Source organism: Cyprinus carpio, chromosome B5 (assembly GCF_018340385.1).
Source record: "Cyprinus carpio isolate SPL01 chromosome B5, ASM1834038v1, whole genome shotgun sequence".
Lineage (NCBI taxonomy): Eukaryota > Metazoa > Chordata > Actinopteri > Cypriniformes > Cyprinidae > Cyprinus > Cyprinus carpio.
In genome coordinates this window covers 31728338-31755718 of record NC_056601.1, presented here as the reverse complement: position 1 = coordinate 31755718, position 27381 = coordinate 31728338, and the positions used below count along the sequence as shown (strand labels likewise).

The window sequence follows — 27381 nt, the reverse complement described above, 5'->3', positions numbered from 1 at the left end:
AACACTTGATATTAGGATAAGACATCAGTTTAGATCCCTGTAATCTGTTAATCATTTGTATTAGAGAAAAAGCAAACTGCTTTGCTCTCCACTCTCACCCTGTTGTGAAACCTGGCCGGTCTGTAGGAGCGTTTGGAGAGGTTGTACACTGCATAATGACCCGCGTGTCGAGAATCCAGGAACAGACGCACATCCTCAATGTTATTCTTAATGGCAGATTCGACACCTTCAGCTGGGAAAGACATGACTGCCAAAACAAATACATATAGACAACTATATGTTAGCGTTCAGGTCTCCAAAATTAATCTGAAAGCCGTACTGCACAGATGAATGTACCTGCTACTCTGGAGGTGATGTAGGACAGGTCCAGGTCTCCTTTAGCATAACTGAGACAAAATAGGACACAGATTTAGATGCATGAACACAACAGCAATCCAAGAACTAGAAACACATCTAGATTACAGGCTAAACCTCGACAGAAAACCTGTCGACAGGAACAAGAGTAATGGCTTGTATTAAAACTCAAATAGTCAACAAACTTTATTACAAATTCTAAAAAGGGGTCTAAAAAGGCAAAGACTTCAAGAAATAGTTCACTCAAAAAGGAAAAGTGACTTATTTATATTCATTCGGACATATATGATACATTTAAAATGTTTGGAGTCAGTAAGATTTCATTTATTTTACTGATTTTATTGGAATTCCATTTCAAAATATTACTGTTTTTACTGTATTTTGATCAAATAAATGCAGCTTTGGTGATCATAATTTTTAGAAGGCTTGGAATATAGTGAATTATTCCTTTGAAGCACTCAGCAGCACTCACACACATGGATTTAGTAGGCAGCTGTTTTAACTTTTAAGAAACTCTACTGATCAGGGTAATGCTGTGCAGATGGAAGCAGACTGTGGTTAAGAACAAACAGCGAACAAAGCTATGAGATGAAGCTGGAGTGAAGTTCACACACCATCTCTGCACATACACACATAACGTAAACACAGACACACAGGTGCTGTCCCATGGTTACCTGGAGCTGCAAGGCGTTGGAGATTTGGGACCGAGAGACGTGATTCAGGAACAAAATGAACAACACAAGACAATGAACAAAACAAAATAAAAGCAAAAATGGGCCAACTGAGGAGGAAATAAACATGACAGACTTGTGGAGATGTGAGGGGGTAATTATTAAACATGATTAATAAATGCAAACAGATTATGGAGGGGAATTTATGATCTGGTAGATCAGTGTGTGTCATAAACAAAATGCTGATTGAGTTTACCAAGAGATTAATGTCCAGCCACTGCAGTTAGACAGATTAAATTTACCTTCTTATGAAGATAATTATGATCAAATCAACATGGACTCAGAATTGACAACATTTACATTTATAAATGTTATTAGTTTTGAGTATGATGCATAAGCATACGTTATTTAATTATCCGTTAAATAGGATATCATAATTCGGACGTACATTGTGCAGGAATAATTGTGCAGCATGCATTGTAATAAGGCAGTATCCCGTCATTTATTTTTTATGTCTATTTTTCGTATTTGAGTCAGTGTTGTTATTGGTTACTAAAATAAAAACATATTTAAAATAAGTTCTGTTAACTGAAATAAAGCTGAAATAAAATAAGAACTAAAATGACCTAAATTACTAAAAACTAAAACACATAAATGAAAAGCCAAACGATAAAAAAAAAAAAAAAAAAATTTATATATATATTTAAATACATTCGTATTTGAGTCAGTGTTGTTATTGGTTACTTAATTTTAAAAATATTTAAAATATGTCAAAGATAAATAGGAATATAAAAAAATAACAATGACAAAAGACATGATAAAATTACTACTAATAAAACTAAAATAAAAATAAAAAAAACATTAAAAGCTAAATATGAATATTTGAAAAAATCATAAAGATGAAAGACATATTACTAGAATTAAAACAAAAATTAAAACAAATAAACAATTAAAGCTAAATATGAATATTTGAAAAAAATAATAATGATAAAAGACATAATATTACTAATATTAAAACTAAATTAATTAAAATAAACAATTAAAGCTAAATAAGAATATTTACAATTCATTGTCTTGTTTAATAACAATGACAAGACAAAATTATTAAAATTAAACCTAGAGACAAAGTTTCAATAAAATGAAAGCTAAAATGTTTTTTAAAGACATAAAATTACTAAAAGTTTTAATAAAATGAAAACAAAAACTGAAAATATAAAAACGAAAAGCTAATTCAAATAAATAAAAAATACTATAATAGTAAATACAAATGCATGTAGTGCAATGTTTGGGTAAAATACTCCCCTTTTAATTATTCTAATTTCAAAATGAAACAAAATATTTATAAATCAAGAATTCTCTTCCTTAGTCCTCCATCTTGAATGGATTTTTTCATCACAATGCCATCTATCGGTGTAGAATAACCTGTAATGCTACTGCTGAATTTGGCCAGGACTAAAAGTTAGCATAATTATTCTGCCAACCTTTTGTAACCGCCTTCACGTCAACACATTGTGTCTTCGAGGCCTTAAAATAAAGAAGAGCCTCTGAATCTATTTATACATATTTTTATACTGAAAATATGCTGAAAGACAGCAGCGGGTGCCATTGTTTGTGAGCTAGATTAAGTGATATCAGATTAACCGCCAGCAGATTACTAGTACTCTCTCCACCACTACGACCTCTTCCTTCATTCGGCTGAATCTGTCAATGGCTCGGCGGAAAGGGTTTCCTCATAATGAAACCAAACACTCGAGCAATGCGTGTGCACTAGTTAATGTGGGACAGCTGCAGGCTGAATGCATCGCTCACCTGGCCACCGACTGGATGACTTTGGAGGAAGTGTCTTTGATATTGGTGAGGAATCTTTCAGTTCCTCCTTTAAGAATATCCAGGAAGCCTCCACCCATGGCCGGGTCTGTGTCATACACACCTGGAGATGCAAACACACACATAACCGCAGGCCAACACTTGTCAAAAGAGCTTTTACGGGACAACAGCTTTGAAGAATATATTTGACATATGCACACAAGAAACGTCTCTTTGCAATGAATCTCAATCAGCTCATAACACTTGTCAAGAACCAAGAGAAGTTCTTTACAAACCAAATGATCAGATCTAGGGGTTAGCTCACTCTAAAAGGCCAAAGATTCATGCCATCAAAACTTTGCAAGATATTTAAGAGTTTTAAAAACACACGTCTAAGTTGCTAATATAATAACCATTTATTTAGAATGACATTGCCAATATAGACTAGTACAGCTGGTTCTGCTTCTATTATTTTATTATTAATAAGGCCTACTTAGATAACATGAAAAAATGCTTTTATGGATCACTTTATCAGTGCATCCTTAATATAATTTTTTATTAATTTATTAAAATGCAAAACCAAATAACTAACATACATTAAACAATACAAAATTACTATTCAACCAAAAAGTAACTAAAAAACTAAAAACGGTAACAAACAAATAATAAATAAATAAATGAACCAAGCTACTAACAAATCAACCAACCAATTAGTAACAGGAATAACTTAAAACTTTACAATGAGGTCTCATTCGTTAATATATATATATATATATATATATATATATATATATATATATATATATATATATATATATATATATATATATATATATATAAATAATATTAGTTAACATATACCAATATCATTTATTCATCAGAAGAAAAAATATATTCAGAAGTAGCATCGATTAACAATAATGCACTGTGAACTAAAATGAACATAGCATGAACAATTGCACTTTTTTATTCACTAACATGTCATTAACAAAGACAAATAAATACTATACAAAACATTGTTCATTGTTAGTTCACAGTTAAATGTAAACCAGAGACAATAATAAACATTATTAAATAAATAAATACCTCAACCAACCAAAACTAACAAATAGCTAATAACTAACAGGCGTCAACAAAATGAACAAATAATAATAAATAACCCAACCAAAAGTTTGTAAACTATGCTATTTTGCATAGATAAAAGAGATTATTTAGATACATAAGTCTTAAAGGTACAGTAGCAAATTAATTTTCAGGGTCAGAGAGAGTAAAAGTAAACAGTGTTTTTTTGGTGCAACAAATATTGTTTTACATTATAAGTGTTAATATAATTAAAGTTGAAAAAAGAAAAGCTACAAAAGTGTAGAATATGATCTTTTTAATGAGCTGATATTTAGACTGTAAATTAAGAAACAAGATCGAGTGTGCAGTTATGTGAATGGTATTATCACTTTCTGACCGTGTTTACTCAGAAAATCAGAGTAAAGTCAGCAGATGGTAACCAGAGGGCCAATCCTCTTACAGAACGCACAGAGAAACCATCTCTGGGGTTAAATATGGGGGCAGGGGTGTGTACGAGGCATTATCTGTTTGTGCACAGTATTATAACAGTGTGATGGTTGGTGGAGGAGGGTTACACTTCTGAAACAAGTTACTTGTACAACTAGCAGGCATGAGTGAGTGTCTTTATGTATAAGCACTTTAATTCATTTGTGTGTGAATGTCTGTCAGGTAAGAAGTCACACAGATGAACTCAATGCCGTCTTAAAGAGCGTGTTTAAACTGCGTGTGCAGTTTTAACAAAAAAAAAAAAAAAAAAGTGTAATGACGACTGATGTTGCTTTATCCTGTCTCTCTCTAGTCTAATATACCCTTAGATATGAATCTCTCACAAAGTACTTCTCATTACCACAAAAGCTGGTGGGCCTAAAGCCACAAATCATTGTTTATACAACTCAGCCAGTTCCTGAATATATCACTCTGTGGTATTAAGAGCTTTTCAGCAGTTTAACAAAGTGCAGCATTTAAAAAAAATAAAATAAATAAAAATACAGCTGTGCCGAATATTACTTGTGTATATTATTAAATGCTGCAAGTCATCATTTGTGGTGGTGGTGGTGGTGGTGGGGGGGGGGGGGGGGTTACTGTGAGCGTTACTTTACACAAGAACTAAAAAGATAAAAATACATAAAGATTGCAAAAAAAGAGGAAGATTCATAGCTGATGAAATATTTCACAGAAGAGTATATGTATACTAACTAACCACCTCAAAATACATTAACACAATCCAAAAATAACTAACCAACTGACCAAAAACATTAAAGATGCAAAAAAAAAAAAAAAATCAAAATTAACTAAGAATAAGGAACACATATTAACAACAACTACAAAATTAACAAACAAAACGCTACACATCTGCTACAATGAAAATGACTTGCCAAAAGAACTCACCAGCATTGTGTATGTTGTTGATCTGTGAAGGGAGCTGCGCGCTGTTGTTCCCGAACCCTCCGTTCTGCTCCAGGAGCTGTAGGGATTCATAGCCATCATACACAGACTTCAGACAGTAGTATGAACTTAACAGACTCATCAGGACGACAGTCGACTGCACACACACATCAGGAGCAAAGCAGGAGACCAGACTCCAGAATACACACGCTAGTCAGTAACAGCAGAATATCTTCTGGCTGTTGGTGGTAATCACTTTAATCCAGAGAGAAACCCCTTCTTAACCCAGATCACACGCATCTAAACCGCCCTCTCCACCATGTGTGCACACAGGAGCATAACACTGACAATCGCACTCAAACCCTGCGGTTTGGATGCTTTGAACTAGATCATTAATCCAGGAATTATTAATCCAGGAGTCGTTCTTTGAGCAGGGACAGCCCTTGTCGTCCCTCTTGTTTACCAGTTTTTCCTCTGTTTCTGTCTTATGTAGTGAGATCAGTGGCCATTAGGTCAGAGAGACAAGGAGGGATGAGATGCTGCTTTGTCTCCAGGAGGTCATGGAGGGAGGGAGGGAGGAAAGGAAAAAAACATGAGAATGCGAAAGGAAGAGTTCGGCGGTGTCTCTAAATGGCTCTTCAGAGAGTTGTGATCAGTATGTGGGACTCTGCTCGTCTCTGCGGGGGGGTGTGTGTCTGAGGGTCAAAGAATGAGGGGTTTGTTTCAAATGAAGCACCAAAAGAGCCTCATTCAACCAACCCAGCCAGTCGGGCGATCAAACAGAAGCTCTGAAGGAGAGATTGCGAAAATCTACATAGGGTTGTTCAATCAGAGGCTGATGCTGATATTTAGATATTAATATTGTTGATATATATGATATATCACAATGATATCTCACACACACACACACACACACACACACACACACACACACACACACATTAAAAGGTCATATATATGTTATTGTATTAGGAAAAAATATATATTTTTTATACTTTAATTTAAAATGTATTTAATACATGTAATCTATTTATTTATGTAATATAATGCATATTGAGTGCATTATTAATTATTGACAGCAGCACGTTTTTTGTAATATACATTGAATTAGGGCTGCACAATTAATCGAATTTCACAATTAATCAAATTTGCGATTACAATTATGAATGCCACAATTACGTAATCATTCAAAGCGGCAATTAATCGTTCAAAGTCCACTTATGTTATTCTGTGTGCTTAAGATGCATTTTTCTTCTTTCTACATGTTATCTTAAGTGTTTTTCCCATTATTTTAATTTTAGTTTTAGTATAACATTATAATACCATTCATATTTTACTTTTTTATAATTTAAAGAAGAAACCAATCCGATGTATATTTAACATTTGAGGCTTAATTCTATATAAAAGCACTAAAAGTTTTTCAGTTAGAGTGTTTTCAGCTTGTTTATTCTCATATAAAAATCCAGCATGTAGTTGCATCAAACAATGTTATAAACATCATTCAATGTAAATTGTGATAATTGTAATTAATAATCACAATTACAAGGGAATATTCAACAATTATGATTTTTGTCATAATCGTGCTGCCCTATACTAATTATCAATAAATTCTATACAAATTTTATTTATATTACATAACAATATAGCAAATATTTAATACTATTTAAATTAACAAAAATATAAAATATAATTTGTAATAAATTGAATGATATGAATAATTATATACATTATAAATAAATACATTATATCAATAAAATAAACAAATTTATATGAATCTATATATATATATATATATATATATATATATATATATATATATGTGTGTGTGTGCGTGTGCATATAGGTATGTATTTATGTATTTATATATATTTGAATAAATAATGATTAATTCATCTTCAAAATAAATTATTTTAAATTAACAGCATCCCACCTAGTGCCAGTTACAAAATCTATCAACTGTCACGTTTGTGGATTATGTACATTTAAAAAAATTTTTTTTAATAAAATTGTAATTTTTTTTTTTTTTAGATTTTGGAATTTAAAAAAAATGGTAATTGCAATTTTCATACATTTTATTTGCCATAGTTAAATTGTTTTGGCCACACTGAGCCCTGGATATAAATACTGGCATCATCCACAACACCCCCCAAGCCCCCCCGCCCAGAAAAAAAACATTTCTGTTGACTACTATAAGCTAGTCTCTTGAATTGCATATTTAGCATGAAACCTACAAATGACCAATGAAAGCCTGATCTGAGAGACAGTCACAACACATTACGTTTTCGTTAGACGGTTCGTACCTCAGTAATGGGTGATTTTGGGTTGACGTTCCTGGCTGCAGCGATCTCCTGCAGTTGGCTAATAAGCTCATTGATTGTGAGTCGCTCATCTGGGTTGATTTTCAACATTGATCCTGAAACAAACACACAAGGCTTTTGACACACAGCAAATGCACAACAAACAAAAAGATATGATGTAGGAGAGGTTTTGGTGAGAGGGAATGTAGATACTTACGGGTGAGCTGGTGAAAGACTGTGTATTTGGTGTCATTCTGAGGAATGTTGTATTTGCCGTTTACTATCTGGAGTTTGGCTCCCTCTTCAAATGGGTGCTGCTTAAAACAGAGCAGGTACAGGATGCAGCCCAGAGCCTAGAGAGCAAACCAAGACTCTTTAAAAACCACAACAAGGACAGGAGGAAAACCCTGTTACACTGTATCCTCATCAGGTGCTATGTGAAAAGCAATGGCAAAGTGCCTTCTTCACACGGCTTGGACAAAAATGCATTAAAATTGGTAAGCGTTCATTAAAATTTTGCATCAACTTGCTTTGTCTCTAAAACAAATTTGCTTATTTTTCCAAATTCTTCCATATATTCAGCAGGATTTTCCCTCCAAATTAGCACAGAAAATGTAGAAAAAGTCATAAGTAAACTAACTCACCCATATGTCTTGTTTCTCATTTATTGGGTAGTTGGAATAGAGGTCAATCATCTCTGGTGTCCTGTATGCTGGAGTCGTGTTTCTAGTAATCTAAGGGATAAAGAGAGAACCAAAAAAAAAAAAATAAAAAAGGCAGAAAGAAAAAGGAAATGATTTGTAATTTAGTGGGTCTTCATGTTAAAAGATTGCATGCATGAAAAAAAGTTTGAAAAGTTTGGAGTTGGAGATTTTTTTTATGTTTTGAATTATGCCCACCAAGGCTCAAAAATACATTAAAAATGGTAATATTGTGAAATATAGTTCATCATATTCCATGCTATATCACACTATATTCCAAGTCTTGAAAAGTCTGGGGTCTGTAATATTTTTAAAAGAAGTCTCTTATACTCATCAAGGCTGCATTTATTTGATAACAAATACAGTACAGTACTAATATGAAATATTATTGAAATTTCAACTGTTTTCTATTTGAATATATTTTAATATCTAATTTATTTCTGTGATGCAAAGCTGAATTTTCAGCATCATTACTCCAGTCGTCAGTGTCACATGACCCTTCAGAAATCATTCTAATATCCTGATTTGCCACTCAAGAAACATCTCTTATTAACAACGTTGAAAACAGGGCTTCTTAATATTTTTGTGGAAACCATGATAAAAAACATACTATTCCAAACATCTTAACAGTAGTGTAGTTTTTAATCAATGTTTTCAAACTGTTAATATTTAAGAAGATTAAAAGTATAACAACTTTACTACAAGCTTTGCTAGAAGACTGTAAAATGCTAAAAACGGGTCCTCATTAGAATTAGCTGCTAACAAAAATGCATTGAATAAACACAAACAGACATTCCATGTGCAGAGAAATGGCAGGCTTTGTGGACTGCGTGGGTTTTCAATTTACTAGCAATAACTGATTTAAGACGACCAGAAACCAAACAAACTAATTTAATCAACAAAACAATTAAATCAGGGAATGCTTCCACGGGAAATAGCCAGAGATTTTAATACAATCACCGCAAAATATTTCTCTCAATTATTGTGACAATCCATGAATCACTATCAAAACTACAGCAAAACGAACCGATCAGAGGACAGTAAGTGATGTCAAAGTGATTAATATTAATATTAAAGTATTAATATTTATGGAGCATAAAGCAAGATGGGCTGCTTGGAGAATTTAATTTGTTGGATTTTTTTACCTCATCTTCCACCATAGATCTCTTGTGAGCAGACCAGCTGTAGTCTGGGTAATGTGCCACGGTGGTGGCGCTGCCAAAGTCACACAGCTTTATAGTGCCCTGATGACTGATCAATAAATTCTCAATCTACAGAAGAAGAAGAAGAAATCTTATTGAACAATGTACTTAATCATTTGGCACAGATCAAATGAGACATATATATATATTATATATATATATATATATATATATATATATATATATATATATATATATATACACACACACCATGATGGCAAACATTAAAACATTTTATTTAAATATAATTTAAATAAAAAAATGTAAATGATAAATAAACAAAGTTACAGTAAAAAAAAAAATCACCACTGAGAATAATATAAATTTAAAACTAAAATATATGAAAATGAAATATAAAATATAATATATGATAATACGTATTATTATTACTATTGATAATAATAAAAATAAAATGAAATAATGGCCAAGAAAATGTGTTTATTATATGAAATTAACTGTCATGAAAACAGTGCTGCAGTTTCTTTCTGAATTCCTTTTTCTTTTGATTTTAGGGTGAAATGTTTTCAATATTCATACTAATGCTTTAATAAGCAATGTTACATACAAGCTAGTAAATAAAGTCTTTGTTCATATCTTTCTTTGATGTTCTGTAAATAAAGCGTTATTAAAGGATTTAGCCTGTGGGGCCTCACCTTCAGGTCGCGGTGTATGACTGGTGGAGACTGTTTGTGCATGTGCTGCACAGCACGACATGACTGGTAAAAGATCTTCAGCACTGTGTCACATGACATGGGTCCTTTCTGCTCCACCTTCTTCACAAAATCAACCAGCTGGCCTGCAGGAAATAGAGGGCGGAGGTCAATGTGAACACAGGAAACCGACGCCAGTGCCAGAAAGTCAGAAGGAGAGAGTGGAATGTGTAAAGTCAGTCTTTTATAAAAAGCGGTTTTGGCTTTTATCAAGACCAGAGTTTAAATGATCATCCAGCAACAAAGTGTGCTAATGTGTGTTACAGGGCTGTCAAGAGATTACTGTGCAATTAATATTTTGGTAGCTCCTTATTTTACAATCCTGTTCCACATGTACACACTATGTACTTGTTATTGTAATTACAATAACAGGTTCTCAGCTTGAACCCACCCCTAAACTTAACCCTAACCTAGTTAGTTACCTTACATTATCAGTACTTTCTTAGGTAAGTACAAGTAAGTGCACGTACTGTAAAATAAAGTGCAACCAAAATGCACTTTAAAAAATTATTCGAAACATGTTGCAATTTGTATATTTATTAGCAGAAGTGTTTCCATTACCCTTCAAATTGCGCAAATTGAAATTGCGAATTGAAAATACAACTAAAAAACCACCCATATATCGCAAAAAAGTTTTTACACTCGCATGAGGTGGTTTTTTAGGCAATGAGAAAAATGAATATTTCGCAAAACTGCAGTGGAAACATTTACAGGACACATGGTGTATGTAAAAAGTCATATGATCATTCTTCAATGTAGTTTAACCTCAAAGAAAAACTTCAAACGTGGCCGCTCTCCAGTATAAGGGGCTTTGCCTAACATTAAGGCTTAGACAATTTACACTGCACACGTCTGCGACGCAGTGTGGCTCTGATACGCCCACTGAAGCTGATTGAGGCCACTCTAGACAATGCTTGTGTTTATTCCAACTGCGACACACACGTTTCTGAAGCGGCTCTCTGTGCTGCTTCTGTAAAGATACATGCATACGCCTCCTTTGAATAAATATAGCCAAAATCTGTCAAAATCCCACCAAAGTTTGTTGCTATGACTTATCGCGAGAGGCAAAAGATTACGTTTTAGTCGCATAACATTGGTTAATGGATACGCCATCATTTGGCAATACTTTTTTTTCGACATTTATAAAATATCGCTAAAGTTTTGCGCAAATCTGTAATGGAAATGCGTCTAGTGATGCACCAAATCACGAAACTGTGATTTTTAATTAGCTCTTCTCCTGTGGCACATTTCCACTGTATTAGTGGACCATTTTGCAAAATATATGCACTATATTACATATTAATTTTATTTTTACTTAACCTGTTGTCTTCATTATTTAATGTATTTTTTTTTAATTAATATGTCGTAAAAACCAGCTATTGCAGCCACCGTTTCAACAACAAATTGGGAATAAAAACATAATTATATAACTAAAAAGGTGAATTAAAAATGGCCTTTAAATGTTTATTAACCAACAAATATTTTTCAAATAAATATTTTTTAAGATACAAAAATTAAATACTGTCATCCAATAACTGAAGATACTATAAAGTGAGAAAAGTTTGACCTGAATTTGAATTAATTATACAGGGTTCGTACAAGTGTTGCTAAATGAAATTTCAGGTTTTTAGGGCTCTTATTTTTTGGTTTTAATGGTGTTAAATCAGAGATCTTACTTATCAAACTATTTTGTTATTAAGGTTAGGTAAATCAAGGAATTATATTTACTTAATTATTTAATAAATCGACGTTATGGCGAATGATAATGTACTTGTTCATCATTGTGTCAGTATTTTTTTCGCAAGAACAACCAAGTGACAAAATGCGCTCTGTAGAGCAGTTTGTCCGTTTAGGGCTTCTGTAGAAACATGATGGCGACTTCCATGTAAGAGGACCCGCGGTGTATGTAGATAGAAATTGCTCAATCTAAGGTAATAAAAACATAACGGTTCATTAAGTAAAGGATTTATACACCTCTGAAAACATAGTTATGTATATTATATTGCATTTCTGTAAATAGATCGTTGTAAATATTACACATTGCACCTTTAAGTTTATTATGTATTATAACAAATACCTGCAGAGGGCACCAACGGACTGGCCATGCTTCACTTTACAGCTTGATTCAAGGACGTTTTAAATCCATTTCATTTTAATATTTGGCCACATGCAAACGCAGAGCGAGGGTTTGAACTTTTATTTTCAAATCGCGATGTACAACAAATTGCATACAAATATGTTGATGAATTCTCCTGTGTTGGCATAGGTTTATAAATGATTTACGTTACAAATTTAGTGAGATAGCATGCACTGTTTTCCTAGATGAATGTTAAGCAACACAAACTCACAGTATATGCAGAGGAAGAGTTTGTGTCCCGAGCACGCTTGTAAATGATAACAGTGCAACACAAAACGCGTCAGACTTTATATGCGTTCCCAAATGAAACCCACAGCACATGCAATAAAAGATCAAACAATATAATGCAAGCACTATCAAAAGTTTGACCACAAACACAGCTTATACTAACATCGCAAGACCGCTTTTCACATCAAGGAGTACTATCGCGAGATCTTGTGCGCTGCTAAAACCCCGGTGAAATGGCTCTGTATTTATATCGCGCTGCATCGTTAATTTTGCGTAAAAATATTGTTTTATCGAGGGAAAAAATAACACATTTCATATATACTGCCCTTTAAAAATCCAAGTACTTTTCAAGTACCTTCTCAAAAATATGTCTGTTTTCAAGGGTTTTCCAGGACTTTAATTTCAAAAAGTCAAATTCAAGTAATTCAAGTACTTCAAGCACTTTAAGCACCCTGATTATAATTAAATTAGCCTTTAAGAAGGGGGTAACAATTTATTTCAATAGTCCACTTTAGACATTCTGCTAACAGTAAGTAACTTGGCAGCTACATGTCAAGTAGCAGTCATTAGAGTATTAGCTTACTATCTTCTAACACTTTATTTTGATGGGTCCACAACATACTGTATATGAGAAACTTTGCAAGTACTGTATATGTCAACTTATTCTACTAACCCTAAACCTAACCTACTGTAACAGTCTATTCTGAGAGTTAGTAGACATGTAGTTGCAAATGAATGAGAATTAGTTGACATGCAGTTATTTATAGTTAGTAGAATGTCTAAAGTGGAGGGTTTTCTCCATTATTTTGTAATACAGTGTGAATGTGATGTTGAGTACGTACCTTTACACAGCTCTGTGAGGATGAGGAACTCAGCCTGGCCCGTGTCCGACTCTTCCTTACTGATGGACGCAGCGGAGCAGAACTGCACAATATTGGGGTGACCAGACAGCTTTTTCTACACACAGCACATGGAGAAGCAGGTTAACCTTTCTATAGCTTTTTCTAAGTTTTTTTTTTACTGGGTAATACTCCTATTTGTTTTACAAACTGGTGACAGAGAAATGCTGCTCTGCGGATGTGAGAGATACCAGGAGCATCTTTGACTATCTAGGCATGAAAAAGGTGCCTAGTTATAGCACTGTGTAATAATGCAGTTAACTTGTGAAAATAAAATATTTGTGATTATTACCATGAAACAGATTTCCTGAATGATGGTTTTGTTCTTCTCCTCTTCATTGGAGAGAAGTCTCTGCACATAAACATACAAATGAACAAAAATCTCAACAATTTTCAGATCTTTTTTTGATTCTGTTGTTGTGACTCTTTAGCAAAGCAAAGGAATATTACTACAGAAAGAGAAACAAATGCCTCAAACACCTAAAAAATGAGGACAAACAAATGCCTCTAAAGTGAATTTCCTAATTTTCTTTATATGTTATGTAATCTTCAATATCATATTTTATTCTAGGCCTATCTAGTGCTTTGGCTTTGAACAGCTTCAGATAAATGAATGATGTGTTACAAGTTTTATATGTCAGCCCTATTTAAGCAGTATTTATATGCTATTTAGTGCTGTCAAATGATTAATCGTGATTAATCACATCCAAAATAAAACTTTTTGTTTACATTATATATGGTGCTGTCAAACCATTAATCGTGATTAATATATTAATAAATAAAAATTTTTGTTTATATTTTATATGTGTATGTTATGTTTATATAGTGAATATATATATATATAATATAATAATATAAATATATAAATGTATATACATGTAAATATTTTCAAAATATGTATGTGTATTTATTTATACATAAATAAACACAGTACACATATATTATGTAAACAAAAGCTTGTTTTGGATGCGATTAATCCTTTGACAGCACTAATGCTATTACAGCATTCATTAATATAGTTTTTATTTTTAAATTTTATTTTATGCTATATTTTAGTTGAGGTTTTAGTAATTATGTTATGTTCTTTTTAAATGTTTTATTATTTTTTTAATATTTAAAAATATTAATAAATATGTATTTTTGTTTCAGCTAGTTTCCAAGGTAACATTACTAATTTCTATTTAGGTTTAAGTCTAATATTAATTTTATTTTGCTTTAGCTTTATTTCAGTTACCGAAGATTCTTAATTTGAGTTTACAATAACAACACTGTTGTATGGTCCTTTACTGCAAAAAATGGCCTCGTAAAGAGTAAAAAAAAAACTTCAGGGGTGTAAATATTGCTCTTTAAAATAACATTAATTCATTCATTTCTATGCAGAGCATAACTAACCCATTAGCACGTACAGTATAATGGCAGTCAATATAATAATCTAAACGTTTATATGGGATGACGACGTCATCATACCTTGAGCGCATAGTCCTTACTGCTACCTAAATCCTGGGCTTCATACACAAATGCAAAGCCACCTATAAGAGAGAAAACATATTTTATCATTAGGTTTATTTTAGGTTGACTGTTATGGCATCAATCTGAATAAGGATTTTGGCAGATTCAGTTTTGCTGACTTGGGATTGCGGCACCAACAGGACATGAGACAGACTCATTTCCGATAATATATGTAGACTTGTCTGGAATCAGTCTATTATAAAGGGAAGAAAGACTTTTCTGAGTGGCACACGAGTGTCAGTAATTCACAACCTTTCCAGCATTATAAAATTCTCTTTAAACACAACATGAATGAGTCAGACTTCTAGAGAACATGAGTAACATACACACAGAAAGAAACGCCTGCCCTCAGCAGTCATCATTCAACAAACCGAGTGACTGAACTCATTACGTCTGCAGGTATGACACTACACAACTTTAATGAATCAATGATCTCAGCAAATAACATATTACACAACATTTTATCATCAAAAGCAAGTGCTTTGGACATAATACTACAAATGGATTAAAAAAAACACAGAGCTATTTGACATTATGTGGCTGAAATAAAAAAAGGAACTAAAAAGAACAGGAGCCAGTTGCATAAACCAAGCCTCTTCGTTAGGAACTGTGTGGTAAGAACTAGTCTGACCAACTAGCAATTAGCCAAGAGCTAATCAGTCTTACTTTTCAGATTCAAATTAGATCATTCTATGTTTCTGCAACTGACTTAAAAAAGTTATGACCAGACTTAAAGAAGAAAAATAGATGACTGTCATTTTATGCATCCAGCTACAGGTGTTGAAATCTTCGTCCTAAGACTACAACTAATAATAACAACAACTGTAAAAGAGCAGTAAAATATATAATTCAATCATTAAAAAGAAGAAATATTATTACCAAGCAAATTATGATAAAGTGGAACATTGCAATTTTCAACTTTTATTTATTTATTTATTTCCATTTATCAGTAGACCGAAAGTTGAATCAATAACTGAAAAGTGTGACTATTTGTCAACAGCTATTTGGCAACTGGTTAACATGAACTATTAACAAACAGTCTACACCAGGGTTTCCCAAGCTGGGGTTTGTGAGTTGATGTAAAGCAAGTAATTAAAATTCAAATAAATGTAAAAATAAAAATAATTAAAGCTTAAAATATTTGATTTCCCTTTTATTTTAGTTTCCCTGGATGCCATGCAATCATTAACTGTCATTAGAGAACTGCGAATATGTGAACGTGACATTAAATTATTGCAATATAAAATTAAAATCTCAAAGCGTACTTCAAGTGAATATTTTAGGTCATGGGTGTTCAGACCGAAAAAAAAAAAATGCATAAAAAGGAACATGTATAAAGGAAGGAAATAGGGATTTATTTATGCATGAAGATATAAAACTAAGAATGATTATTTCATATCACCCAAGCATTTTGTTGTTCCACTACACACTTGCACAAATGCGTAGCATGGCTCCATGAACACATGTTAACTGTGTCGGGTGTGTATGTCTTCACATGAACAAAAGTGACAATGCCAGCCAGGTATTTGTGCACACTTGACCAAAACAGCCTGTAACCATGGCAACGGGTAAATGAATACCAGCGGAGGCCCGAGTCAGGCTGCACGAATCAAAGAAAAGCTTTCCAGTTTTACGTTACAGTGCGCTGACATTCACACGCACCACAAATTTACAAGGAACAGTCCAAAACAAAGTGACAGAGGAACAGCAAGAGACCTCAGCTAAATATAAAGCATACTGATTCAAAGATTCAAATTCAAGATTCAAATCTGGACACAATTTCCAGTAATAATAACCAACGTTACAGTCCAGAAATGTCACTGTGATGCAAATAATTAAGTAAAAAAAATACCATGTCTGATACAGGAACCTGCGGTTGATTGTTCATGGATCATCAGTTAAGAGTTCAAACTTCCAACTCTCTGCTTACCAGCCTAGATCTCAAATCAATATGCCTCACCACCACCATGCAAATCATTCCTGTTCACCCAGAATGCCCTCTGTTTCCATTCAGGGCCTGTAGATGTCAACACACCTGAGCAAAGTGAAGGTCAATGATGGGCTGGAGTTATACAGTATGAGCAGTTATATTAATTTTACATAACCCAACAGATTTCAATAGGTCTGACCAAAACACCCCACTTTGATAGATAATAATTCAAATATGAATATACATCACATAAGCAGAAGAACAATTTGCATTTTATTTATAAAGGATGCATTAAACTGATGAAAAATGACAGGAAAGACATTTAGAATGTTACAAAAGATTCCACTTCAAAAAACGCTGTTCTTTTAAACTTTACTCAATTCATCAAATAAGTATTAAACAACACAACTGTTATCAACATGGATAATAAGAAATGTTTCTTGAGCAGCAAATCAGCAGATTAGAATGATTTCTGAAGGATCACGTGACACTTAAGAGTAGTATTGATGCGGTTTCAGTACTACTGTAACCTGCTACAGAACTAGTACGTGCTATATTCAAAATATGACAATTTACAGTAACAATTATTCCTCATTACTCTGAGTATCACACAGTTGTTTTATTTTGTGGTGGAAATAATAATGCAAGATGTAAACTAAGAATTTCAATGAGGGAAAAAAGGCAAAATTTTGTGAGATGTGAACTCAGAATTGTGATGAAAAAGCGTTTATATCTCACAGTTTTGAGAAATAATCGTCAGAACTGTAAGATTTAAACTCAGAATTCTGGAAGAAGGTTTTGATAAAAAAGTCGCATTACTTTAAAATTTTTGTCCCATGGCAGAAAGAGACTTCCATAAATATGTGATACCACATTTTATAAGGAATGAAACCACAAAAAACAACAACAACAACAAAAAAATGTTCCACCATGTTTTTGTACCATGTAAATATCTTGGTGTATGAATACAGTCTGTACACAGGTGCATATGCAATATATATATATAAATAAGCTCAGTTAAAACATACAGATGAACTTATGGAATATGAATATTAATTATATTAACGTGACTATTCATATAGTTATGCTATTGACGGAATATAACAAAAACATATAACATCTGAATGCCCCCAAGAACATACAGATTATCATCTGAAATATAAAATGAGTTCATGTCAGGTGTATCAGAGACAAGTGACTTGCTAACAACTTAGCCAGCTAGTTTAAGTCCATTGTCAACTATATAATCACAATTATATACATATATACTAAACCTAATGTTAATATAGGTGACTAAGAATACATTACGGACATTTTACTGTCAAATTTAGAGCTGTTTTACATAAAATACATGTCAGTATCTTAAGCAGGGGTTAGCATGATTAGCCTGGTGCTATTTTGAATGGATCTTTTACCTTCCGCGATGACTCGTTTGATCCGGAGCTTCAGGTCTCCGAGCTCCACCACTTGACCGACGAAGTCGTTCTGATCCCGGCTGGCGGCGGCAGATCCGCCGGGCCCGGCCAGGAAATCGAGCGCTGACTGGAACAGGGACATTTTGTCCCTCTTTTTCTGCTGCGCCTATTAACCGGAACCGGCACCGGATGGGAGAACAAGTGCACTAACTCAGCTAGTGGCGTAACTAGATAACAGAGCGTTAATTTGGACTTGAAACTCTCTTTTCTAGGATGAAAACATCTCGAGTACTGGTTCCGGTCGTCCTGCTCTCTCTCAGCGGTGTTTCCGCAAGGTGCTGACGTCACACACAAACACACACGAGTTGCTTTCAAACTCTGCTCTGGTTTGTCAGATCTTTCTGTCTGTCAGATCTGAAGTCGCTGCATTGTTGGTTTTTGCACTGATGCACTTAATTCCATTCATCCATCAACGTCAAATGATTATAATAGTTAATATGTCTCAAATACTGATATGTACAAGTGATGGCATCAGATGGTGGGAGCCTACGGAAATTCATGTTTTATGGTTTTTACATGGTAATAATACCATAGTACATGGTCCCACACCCAGAAACATTCCTTTTGGTAGCCTACTATACCTTTATAGAAAAAGTATTGTTCCATACAGGGCCACATATCCAAAATACAGTGGTAAAGTACTTTTTTGAAGTGTTGTTAAATCAAACAGTACCATAGTACATTGACATTTAATAAGGTTTGTCTTAAAAATAAATATAATACAAGCATAAGTGATTGAAAACAATACGCTATATAAGCAACATATACTGTATCAAACAATATATCAATATATCATAGTTTTACAGTCACTTAGAGTGTTAAATATTTACATTATTCTCCCCAATACCATAGTGCAAAAAAATCACATAAGATTTAATTTGTAAGGTATCTGGTGTACTGCCATAAATTTATGCTAATATTGCATTTCAGACTTTTTCTAATACTGTGAAAAAATGACTCATTAAAGTAACTGTAAAACAGGGAATCATGCAAGATATTATGACTAATATTAATAGTCCTGAAATTGAAAATTTCATTTTCTTACTTCTATGCAAAATATAGTTATATATAATTTTTAAAAAATAAATTAATATATTAATCAACATAATCTTATCATATCGATTAATACACTCATTTAAGAAAAGGCTTTATTGAAAAATATTGTTTTATGGCTCCAAAATTAAATGACCTTATTTAACAATTAACCTCCGGCGCAAATTAGCGTTGAGAGCAATCTGAAGTTACGATATTAATATTGTGTGTGTGTAAAACAATAATTCTTCTATTTACTTCTCATCACAGAACAAACTCATCATAAAGAAGCAAAAATACTAAGTGGATTGAAACATTAACTTTATTTTTTTTTTCTTCTAAAAAAAGATCTAATATACAGTTGATATAATTTAATATGCATATTGCTAAATGGAAAGTAACTAGAAAGTTTGATCAGAAAGCTGTGATGGGATGGTTAAACTAGCTGTGAGGGTGAAGCCCAGGGGTTTACAGTGCTCTTATACGTCTCATAATAACAACAGTATAGAAAGAGAAGACATACATTCATCAGTTCAACTTTGAGGGACCTCAGATGCGACTCTAAAGCAAAGTGGTGCAGTTCGGGGCATGTATGTACAAAGCATCTCAATGTACACAACACTGCTCCAGGATCAGCTCTCCTCATTTCAGTCACTATATAATACAACACAAATGACTTTGAGATGCACTTTGTCAACATGACCTGTATGGAGGAAGAAATTCATCACCAGACAAATGCAGCTGTTTTACGTTGTTGTTGTTTTTTTCTGATCGACTCAGCTATGTGAAATTTAATCTGTACATATTACAAATCATGTTAGAAACAACGTATTTGCATAAAACAAGTGTTTTATAATTACAAAAAGACATTCTGGGTCATTTGCAAAGCAGCATAGTCATTTGAACAACACTTTGCTGACTGAATTGAGCACATCACTTATTAGTGGACGTGCACGCTAACGACACAAGTAATTAAGAAAACGAATAATCGAACTGCATCTGCTCAATGCTGCTCTCACACACCGTCCAATCATAAAAAAAAAAAAACACATTAAAAAACACAATGCAGTGCGAGGTAGTGATACACAGGTACAGTTCACACTTTCATATCATGTTAAAAAAATATAGATATTTGTGTAGAGTGTAGAATGTGGTCGCCTGCTCCTTGCCACATAGAGGATTATGAAACGGTTCTTTGTGGTATCGAGGCTTGTTAGAAACACGAAGAAGAAATGGCTGATAAAGATCTGAAGAGCAACAACAGAACGTATTGTAGCACAGACCGGATTCTGCAGCAAAGCAGAGGAGAAGGAGAGAGTATGTAAAGCTTTCTTGCTTTGAATCATTAACTGAAACTCACAAAACCTGTCACCCCACAACCAGAAGAAAAAATTTAATTATACTGAATGAAGCCTATTTTAAGACCGTTATTATTTATTTAGCATTATAATCCTTCCTGTAATTCTCTCCGACCATAATAAAAAAATAAAATATTTTTATATAATATATTCAAATTGTAAAGTATCTGCTGCATTGCATTAAATTTATGCTGATTTTTATATAAAATTATAGTATTATAGCAAATTAAAAAAATATATATTATTGTATAAAATAACTGTATTATAGTAATAGTGAAATATGGAAATAATCATGAGTTCTGAAATATTAAAACAAATATTTACGGTCTTAAATGAATTGGAAAAAATTGTATATATATATATATATATATATATATATATATATATATATATATATATATATATATATATATATATATATATATATGTATATATATATTTGAATTATAATTACGCATTATTTTAATCCTACATTTTTCTTTTGACTTAAGGGTGAAATGTGAGATTCGCCAAATTATGTATGAATGACAAATAAAGTTGGGTATCTGCGCTTGATACAGATTTGATTATTGTGGTAGTGTTAAGCCACAAATATAGACATTCACAATGATTTTTTTTGTTTTTGTTTTGGTAATACACTTACTGAAAAACAATGGACAAATAGCTTAAAAGAAACTATTTATGGTGTCAGATTTGGTTGCTGTTAGTTTAAAAGTAGTATTTCCACAGCTAATGAAGCTGTGAAACAGGTTAAAATGTGTTAAAGTAGATAGAAAGAATGAATTCACAGGGTTAAACAAGTTCATTATAAAATATGATAACTGAGGCATAACAAAACATACTGCTGGTCTGGTTTGGTTCATTTTACTCTTTGGTCAGATGAAATTGTAAACCTCTAGAATCCAAGATCAAGACAAGACTCGCTGTGTTGATGTAAAACTGTGGTTCTACGATCTATATTATTTGTTTTTTTTACATAGCAAAACATAAAGAAACCTGTGTATTACTACAACTGAACATGAAATTAACAATTTGAAAGTTTGTGTGTGTGTGTGTGTGTGTGTGTGTGTGTGTGTGTGTGTGTGTGTGTGTGTGTGTGTGTGTATGAAGCCAGACTGAAAACTATTCGAATCTTTTGGATGTTTACCACCGTATTTACACCGGACACCTCCGACAAAACTGAATGACTCCAGAGCTGTCTACACTGTGAGCATCTGATGTGGACACCCCATTTCTGACACAAGACACATCGAAAATGTGATTTTAATAAAAATATAATTTTCTCAATTTCTTTGTTATAAATTGTATTCTTTACAGGTTTAAATAACTTCTGACCCTAACATCAAAGGCATCTCATGATGTTTCTGGTCTTTTTTTTTTTATTTTTATCCATATATCTATGCAGTAGTAGGAATATAAACATAACATCAAATATAAAATTATTCACAATTATTAAAATTAATTTTGTAATTTTGTGTTAAAAATAAAGATTTTTTTTTCCATACTAATTATATTGTTATTTTTCTTAATTGCTGAGGCTTACTTTAAACATTTTTGGTTTCTAACCATATGCATATGCAGTTGTAGGAGTACTAACATACTTAAAAATAATTATAAAATTATCACATGCATTTCTGATAAAATGAGGATTTCTTTTTCAATTTATTTTATTGTCATTTTCCAATCTCTGAAGTTTAGCCTTCTTGTCTGGTGTACTAATTTTACTGGTCTGTTTTCTAACAATATGCATATGCAGTTGTAGGAATATGAACATATGTCAAATTAATGACATAGTTAATCACATGCAAAATCAATTTTTATAATAGATTTCTGTGGAAAATAAAGTTTTTTATTCAAATGATTTTGACGTGATTTTACTAATCGCTAAAGTCTAGCCTTCTGGTCTGATGTGCTAATTTGAATAATTTTGTTATTTCTACTGTACTATAAGCATATGAAGAGTTTATTTGCAAAAACAGATAACTCTTTTTTGTTACATTTTCAAAAATCTTGTTTTTTATTATGTAATCATGTTTCTATTTTGTTCGTTAGCTGTAATTTTTAGTTATTTTTTAACCTAAACAGTAAGTAACCCAAGTGCAGTGTGATTGAGAATAATTGGAATGCACAATGAAAAAACAGCATTTTTAGTTATCTGTTTTTTGTAATTATTTTTTGTTATGTGTTTTTGAGAATAAGATCTTAATATTAGTTATATATTTATTATTTTTAAATATGATTTTTAACGTGTTTCGGTCAAAAATGACGATTTGTTTGTCTGATCGACAAACTGATTTTATTGTCGTTTTAGTAATCGTTGATTACTAAAGTCTAGCCTTGAGCTTACAGCTGATTGTGAATGTATCCAGTGTAGACGGCCTCAAGTTGTCGCGATGTCCGCTTCCAGTGTAGACACGGACGTGTTTGACTCGACCCTTGGTTTGTGTTCCACTTACTGACCAGCCATCACAAAACGTTCCCATCCAACAACTCCTCTGAGCTATTCTACAATACACACCGATTTGACAGTGAAACATCTGTATAATACATTCACACGGTAGACAGCTGGCAGGGCTGGGTGTCAGGTGTCCGGCAGTATCGTTCACGCGCAGGTGCCTCCACCCCGAGTCTCATGCGCAATCTCACACGACTCCAACTCCTTTCTCCGTTTGGCTGCTGGATGCTCTCCGTCCGGCTGGGAATTCTGGAGCATTTTCCATCTGTGGCTTCTTTTGTTCTTTTTCATACTCTGTCTCTGTCAGAAGAACATGTACTGGTTGTCGATGGCTCTCTTGCGCCCCCTGTCGGGTGGCTCCAGTTCGTAGTCAGAGTCCTGGTTGGGCAGTAGGGGCGGCAGCGGGTTGGGGTGGCGGAGCAGGTTTCTGCGGCCCACCGACTCGCTCCGGCGCAGGGGGACGAGAAGGGGGCGGTCTGGAAATGAAGAGGGCGTGCGATGCGCGGATAATGCTGACGACTGGGCCGTGGAGGGGCTGGAGTGAGGGCATGAATCTGGACTACAGTGAGCCAGACTCGGCTCTGAGCTCCAGCGAGAGAAGGGCACCAATACTGGAGAGCCGACAGCCGAACTCTGACCTAGAGAGATGCAACAGAGAAAACACTTCATTAACACAACAGTGAGAGAACACATAGCCGCTACAAAAAATTCAAGTTTTCATTTTGCATTTTAGTTGTAGTTAGTATTAAAAGGTACACAAGTTTTGATTTAGGTTCAGTGTCATTTTAGTTTCTTCCCTTATAAATGTAGAATCACAAATTGTCCCATCCAACACTATACATTATCAGAAACTCACTAATAATAAACTTACATAATAAAAATAATAAACAATACTATCAAATTTGAAGTTTGCTCTTTTGATTTGTAAAATTCACAAAAGTTAGCAGAACTTTTGACCAATTACTTTCCATTTTTTATTACTTTTCCTGAAAAAGCCCTCAGTTGTCCTCAGTGTGAAAAGATGGATCTCGAAAACATACAGTCATTGTTGTTAAGGGTTCAAATACACAAAAGATGCTGGAAAACCAAAGAATTTGTGAGACCTGAAGGGTTTTTCTGAAGAACAGCTGTGTATCTTTCAGGTAAACTTTTGAATGGGATCATTTTTAATTAATTCAACTATTATTTTCTCTTGTGAACTATATGTAAACATCTTCTATGTGAAATATCTTATTCAGGTCACTACTAAATAAAAAATAACATGCAGTTTGTATGATCCCTCTTATTTTGGTAAAATAATTAACATTTTGCAGTTACTGCAAAGTGTATGTAAAATTTTGACCACAACTGTGTGTGTGTGTGTGTGTGTGTGTGTGTGTGTGTATACACCACATACACACACACACACACACACACACACACACACACACACACAAATATAGCTTTTAAATCTAAAACAAAAAAAAAAAACATTCAAAAAGAGTAATTTCAGTTGATGAAATTATTACTTAATAATGCATTTTTATATTACTTAAAGATTAATATTACTGTTTATTACCAAGTACAATATTGCTAAAAAGTTTGGGGTCAGTAAGATAAAACTAATACTCTTATTCAACAAGGATGCATTAAACTGAACAAGTTCCGGTAAAGACATTCATAATGCTGATGGTGTTCTTTTCTATTCATCAGTGTCATTTAAAAATGTATCACGTTTCCACAAAAAGGTGATTCAGCAAACTGTTTTCAACATTGATAATAATAAGAAATGTTTCCTGAGCAGCAAGTCAGCATATTAGAATGATTTCTGAAGGAAGACTGGAGTAATGGTGCTGGAAATTCAGCTTTGCAACACACAAACAAATTACATTTCACAATATATCTAAATAGAAAACAGTTATTTGAAATTGTAAAAATATTTCACAATATTACAGTTTTTCCAGAATTTTTAATCAAATAATTCCAGCCTTGGTGAGCAGAAGAGATATCTTTTAAAAACAGTGACCCCAAACTTTTGAAAGGTAGTGTACTGTATACTTACAATAATGTCCATCAAAAAATTATTATGGATGGAAATCAACTATTTTAAATCTGACAATAAACCTCAAGAACCGTATTATACTCCCTGTATCCCATAGAGGGCATCGTCTTCACACTCTCAAACTCTGCATCCTCTACAAGTATCACAGAGTGTGTTTGAACTTTGAAGTTTGAGCACAAAATAGGGCATGTTATTAAAATGTGTATATGTATGTGTGTGATAAAACAGGCTCTGTGTATATGTGTGTATTTTACAGCTTGTGAGGGAGGAACTGCAGGAAACAGAAACCTGATGGCAGATTACTCAGTGTAGTCACAAGAGTCTGCAGTTCTGATGATATAGGTACGAGTGTACAGACGATTGTGTGTGTGTGTGTGTGTGTGTGTGTGTATTTGAGAGAGTGCATGTTTCCTTATGTCAGGTCTCTCTGAACTACTAAAAGCCATCTAAACCACACAGCATAAGAGGAAAACGGATCCTGTCGAGCTGTTTGTGTGTGAGACAGAGAGACAAGAAAGAAATTGAATGCATGTAAGCTGCTTGAACATTTATAGATAAATAACTGCTATGTTATATATATTTTTTTTATACTATCCTAAATTATATACGTTTAACAGTGCAGTGCTAAACAGTGTATGATCACATAAACTAGATTTATTACATTTTTATTACACTTTTTAATGTGGTTTACAAAGCAAATTCCAAAATGAATTTGTGCCAAGCATCAAATGAGTGAAAAAATTGGCTTTGGTGACCAAATCAAACATAGTTACTCTTAACTATTACAACCATCAAAATCACATGGTTTACTTCAGACTGTGAAAATGACTCAGAAGTGATTTAAATCAAGTCATCTAAGAAGAAAACATCTGTTGTGAATTAAGTAATATTGTTTAAAAGACCTTTTTCTCTCCAAAACATCACATTGTGGCATTTTTGTTATATTGCTCACATTAAGCCATCAGAACGAAAGTACAAAGAGTAAAATCACAATGAGGCCTAATGTTTTTGAAGTTTCTTGCAAAAGACTCATATTGCTGTGAATGATGTATGTGCTGTTGTCACAAATATGCAAAAATGTAAATATAACATTGTTAATAAAAACTATGCAAAATATAGTCTCACCTGTGTGAGTGGGGTTTACCCGCACATAATTGGCCAACATAACTTCGCATGCGGCACCGCACTCCAGCGGGATCGGACAGTTGCGGAAGTGACTCAGCATGTCCATGACTGATGGGAAACGCAGGTGCTGCACACGACACTGACCCCATTCAGTTAAAGATAGACGCAAATGCTGGAAAGGAAGAAAAACAGTGGAAAATGCAATATAAATACAGACATGAACAGAAAGATGTGCAACAGTCATAGTGAGGTTTGCCTAAGTAAGCAATACGGAACACACCAAAATAGAGATCTGATATACTTGATACTTCTACAATTTTAACACATTTATTTATTTATTTGTAATGACTAAAACTAATAATGATACGATGGACAATCTTACACACGTAAATGGTTCTGTTTTTTTTTTTTTTTTTTTTTTTTTTTTTTTTTTTATTACAATAGTATTCAAACAATATAAAGCACAGTAAAAAAAAAAAAAAGACAATCATTTGAAACAATCAGGAAAAAAACTGAATAGGAAAAAATAAGCCCTGTTTAGAAGCCAACCTGACACCAATAAAAGAAACATACATTAAAATGAAGTCAATAAGTCATCAAATACAAATAAATAATAAGAAAAAGAAAAAATAATGAAAAATCCATATTTGGTCACTATTGCTACTGCTATACTTACTGCCTGCTTTTAAAACACTGACTGAATAAAAGAGTGATGCCAATAAAAACCGTCTGTGGTATGTATGTGTTATATATACATATACATACATATATGTGTGCGTGCGTGCGTGTGTGTGTGTGTGTGTGTGTGTGTGTGTGTGTGTGTGTGTGTGTGTGTATATATATATATATATATAATTATATATATATATATATATATATATATATATATCTATATATATATATATACATACATCACACCACATACACACACATACACACACATATACATACACACACTACCATTCAAATGTTTCGGATCAGTAAGATTTTTATAATTTTTAAG

At 33.2% G+C, this 27381-nt stretch overlaps 2 protein-coding genes across 4 annotated transcripts in view; both read right to left on the bottom strand.

Moving 5' to 3' along the window:
* gak (cyclin G associated kinase) overlaps nucleotides 1-18670 on the bottom strand; it is a 34880-nt gene extending 16210 nt beyond the window's left edge. Inside the window, exons 1-14 of one of the 2 annotated variants that reach the window (XM_042723130.1) lie at nucleotides 18308-18670; nucleotides 14921-14982; nucleotides 13746-13805; nucleotides 13397-13511; nucleotides 10133-10275; nucleotides 9423-9548; nucleotides 8221-8310; nucleotides 7794-7929; nucleotides 7580-7692; nucleotides 5283-5358; nucleotides 2835-2955; nucleotides 1029-1034; nucleotides 337-386; nucleotides 99-247 (exon numbers count right to left, since the gene is read on the bottom strand). In XM_042723130.1, coding sequence (XP_042579064.1) covers nucleotides 99-247; nucleotides 337-386; nucleotides 1029-1034; nucleotides 2835-2955; nucleotides 5283-5358; nucleotides 7580-7692; nucleotides 7794-7929; nucleotides 8221-8310; nucleotides 9423-9548; nucleotides 10133-10275; nucleotides 13397-13511; nucleotides 13746-13805; nucleotides 14921-14982; nucleotides 18308-18449 — 1389 coding nt within the window. In that variant the 5' untranslated portion in view covers nucleotides 18450-18670. The remainder of the gene's footprint in view (nucleotides 1-98; nucleotides 248-336; nucleotides 387-1028; nucleotides 1035-2834; nucleotides 2956-5282; nucleotides 5359-7579; nucleotides 7693-7793; nucleotides 7930-8220; nucleotides 8311-9422; nucleotides 9549-10132; nucleotides 10276-13396; nucleotides 13512-13745; nucleotides 13806-14920; nucleotides 14983-18307) is intronic. The other variant, XM_042723131.1, reaches the window with a different exon arrangement.
* Nucleotides 18671-22998: 4328 nt separating this feature from the next.
* sh2b3 (SH2B adaptor protein 3) overlaps nucleotides 22999-27381 on the bottom strand; it is a 41505-nt gene continuing 37122 nt past the window's right edge. For both annotated transcript variants that reach the window (XM_019070435.2, XM_019070436.2), the window contains exons 7-8: nucleotides 26379-26550; nucleotides 22999-23850 (exon numbers count right to left, since the gene is read on the bottom strand). In XM_019070435.2, coding sequence (XP_018925980.1) covers nucleotides 23516-23850; nucleotides 26379-26550 — 507 coding nt within the window. In that variant the 3' untranslated portion in view covers nucleotides 22999-23515. The remainder of the gene's footprint in view (nucleotides 23851-26378; nucleotides 26551-27381) is intronic.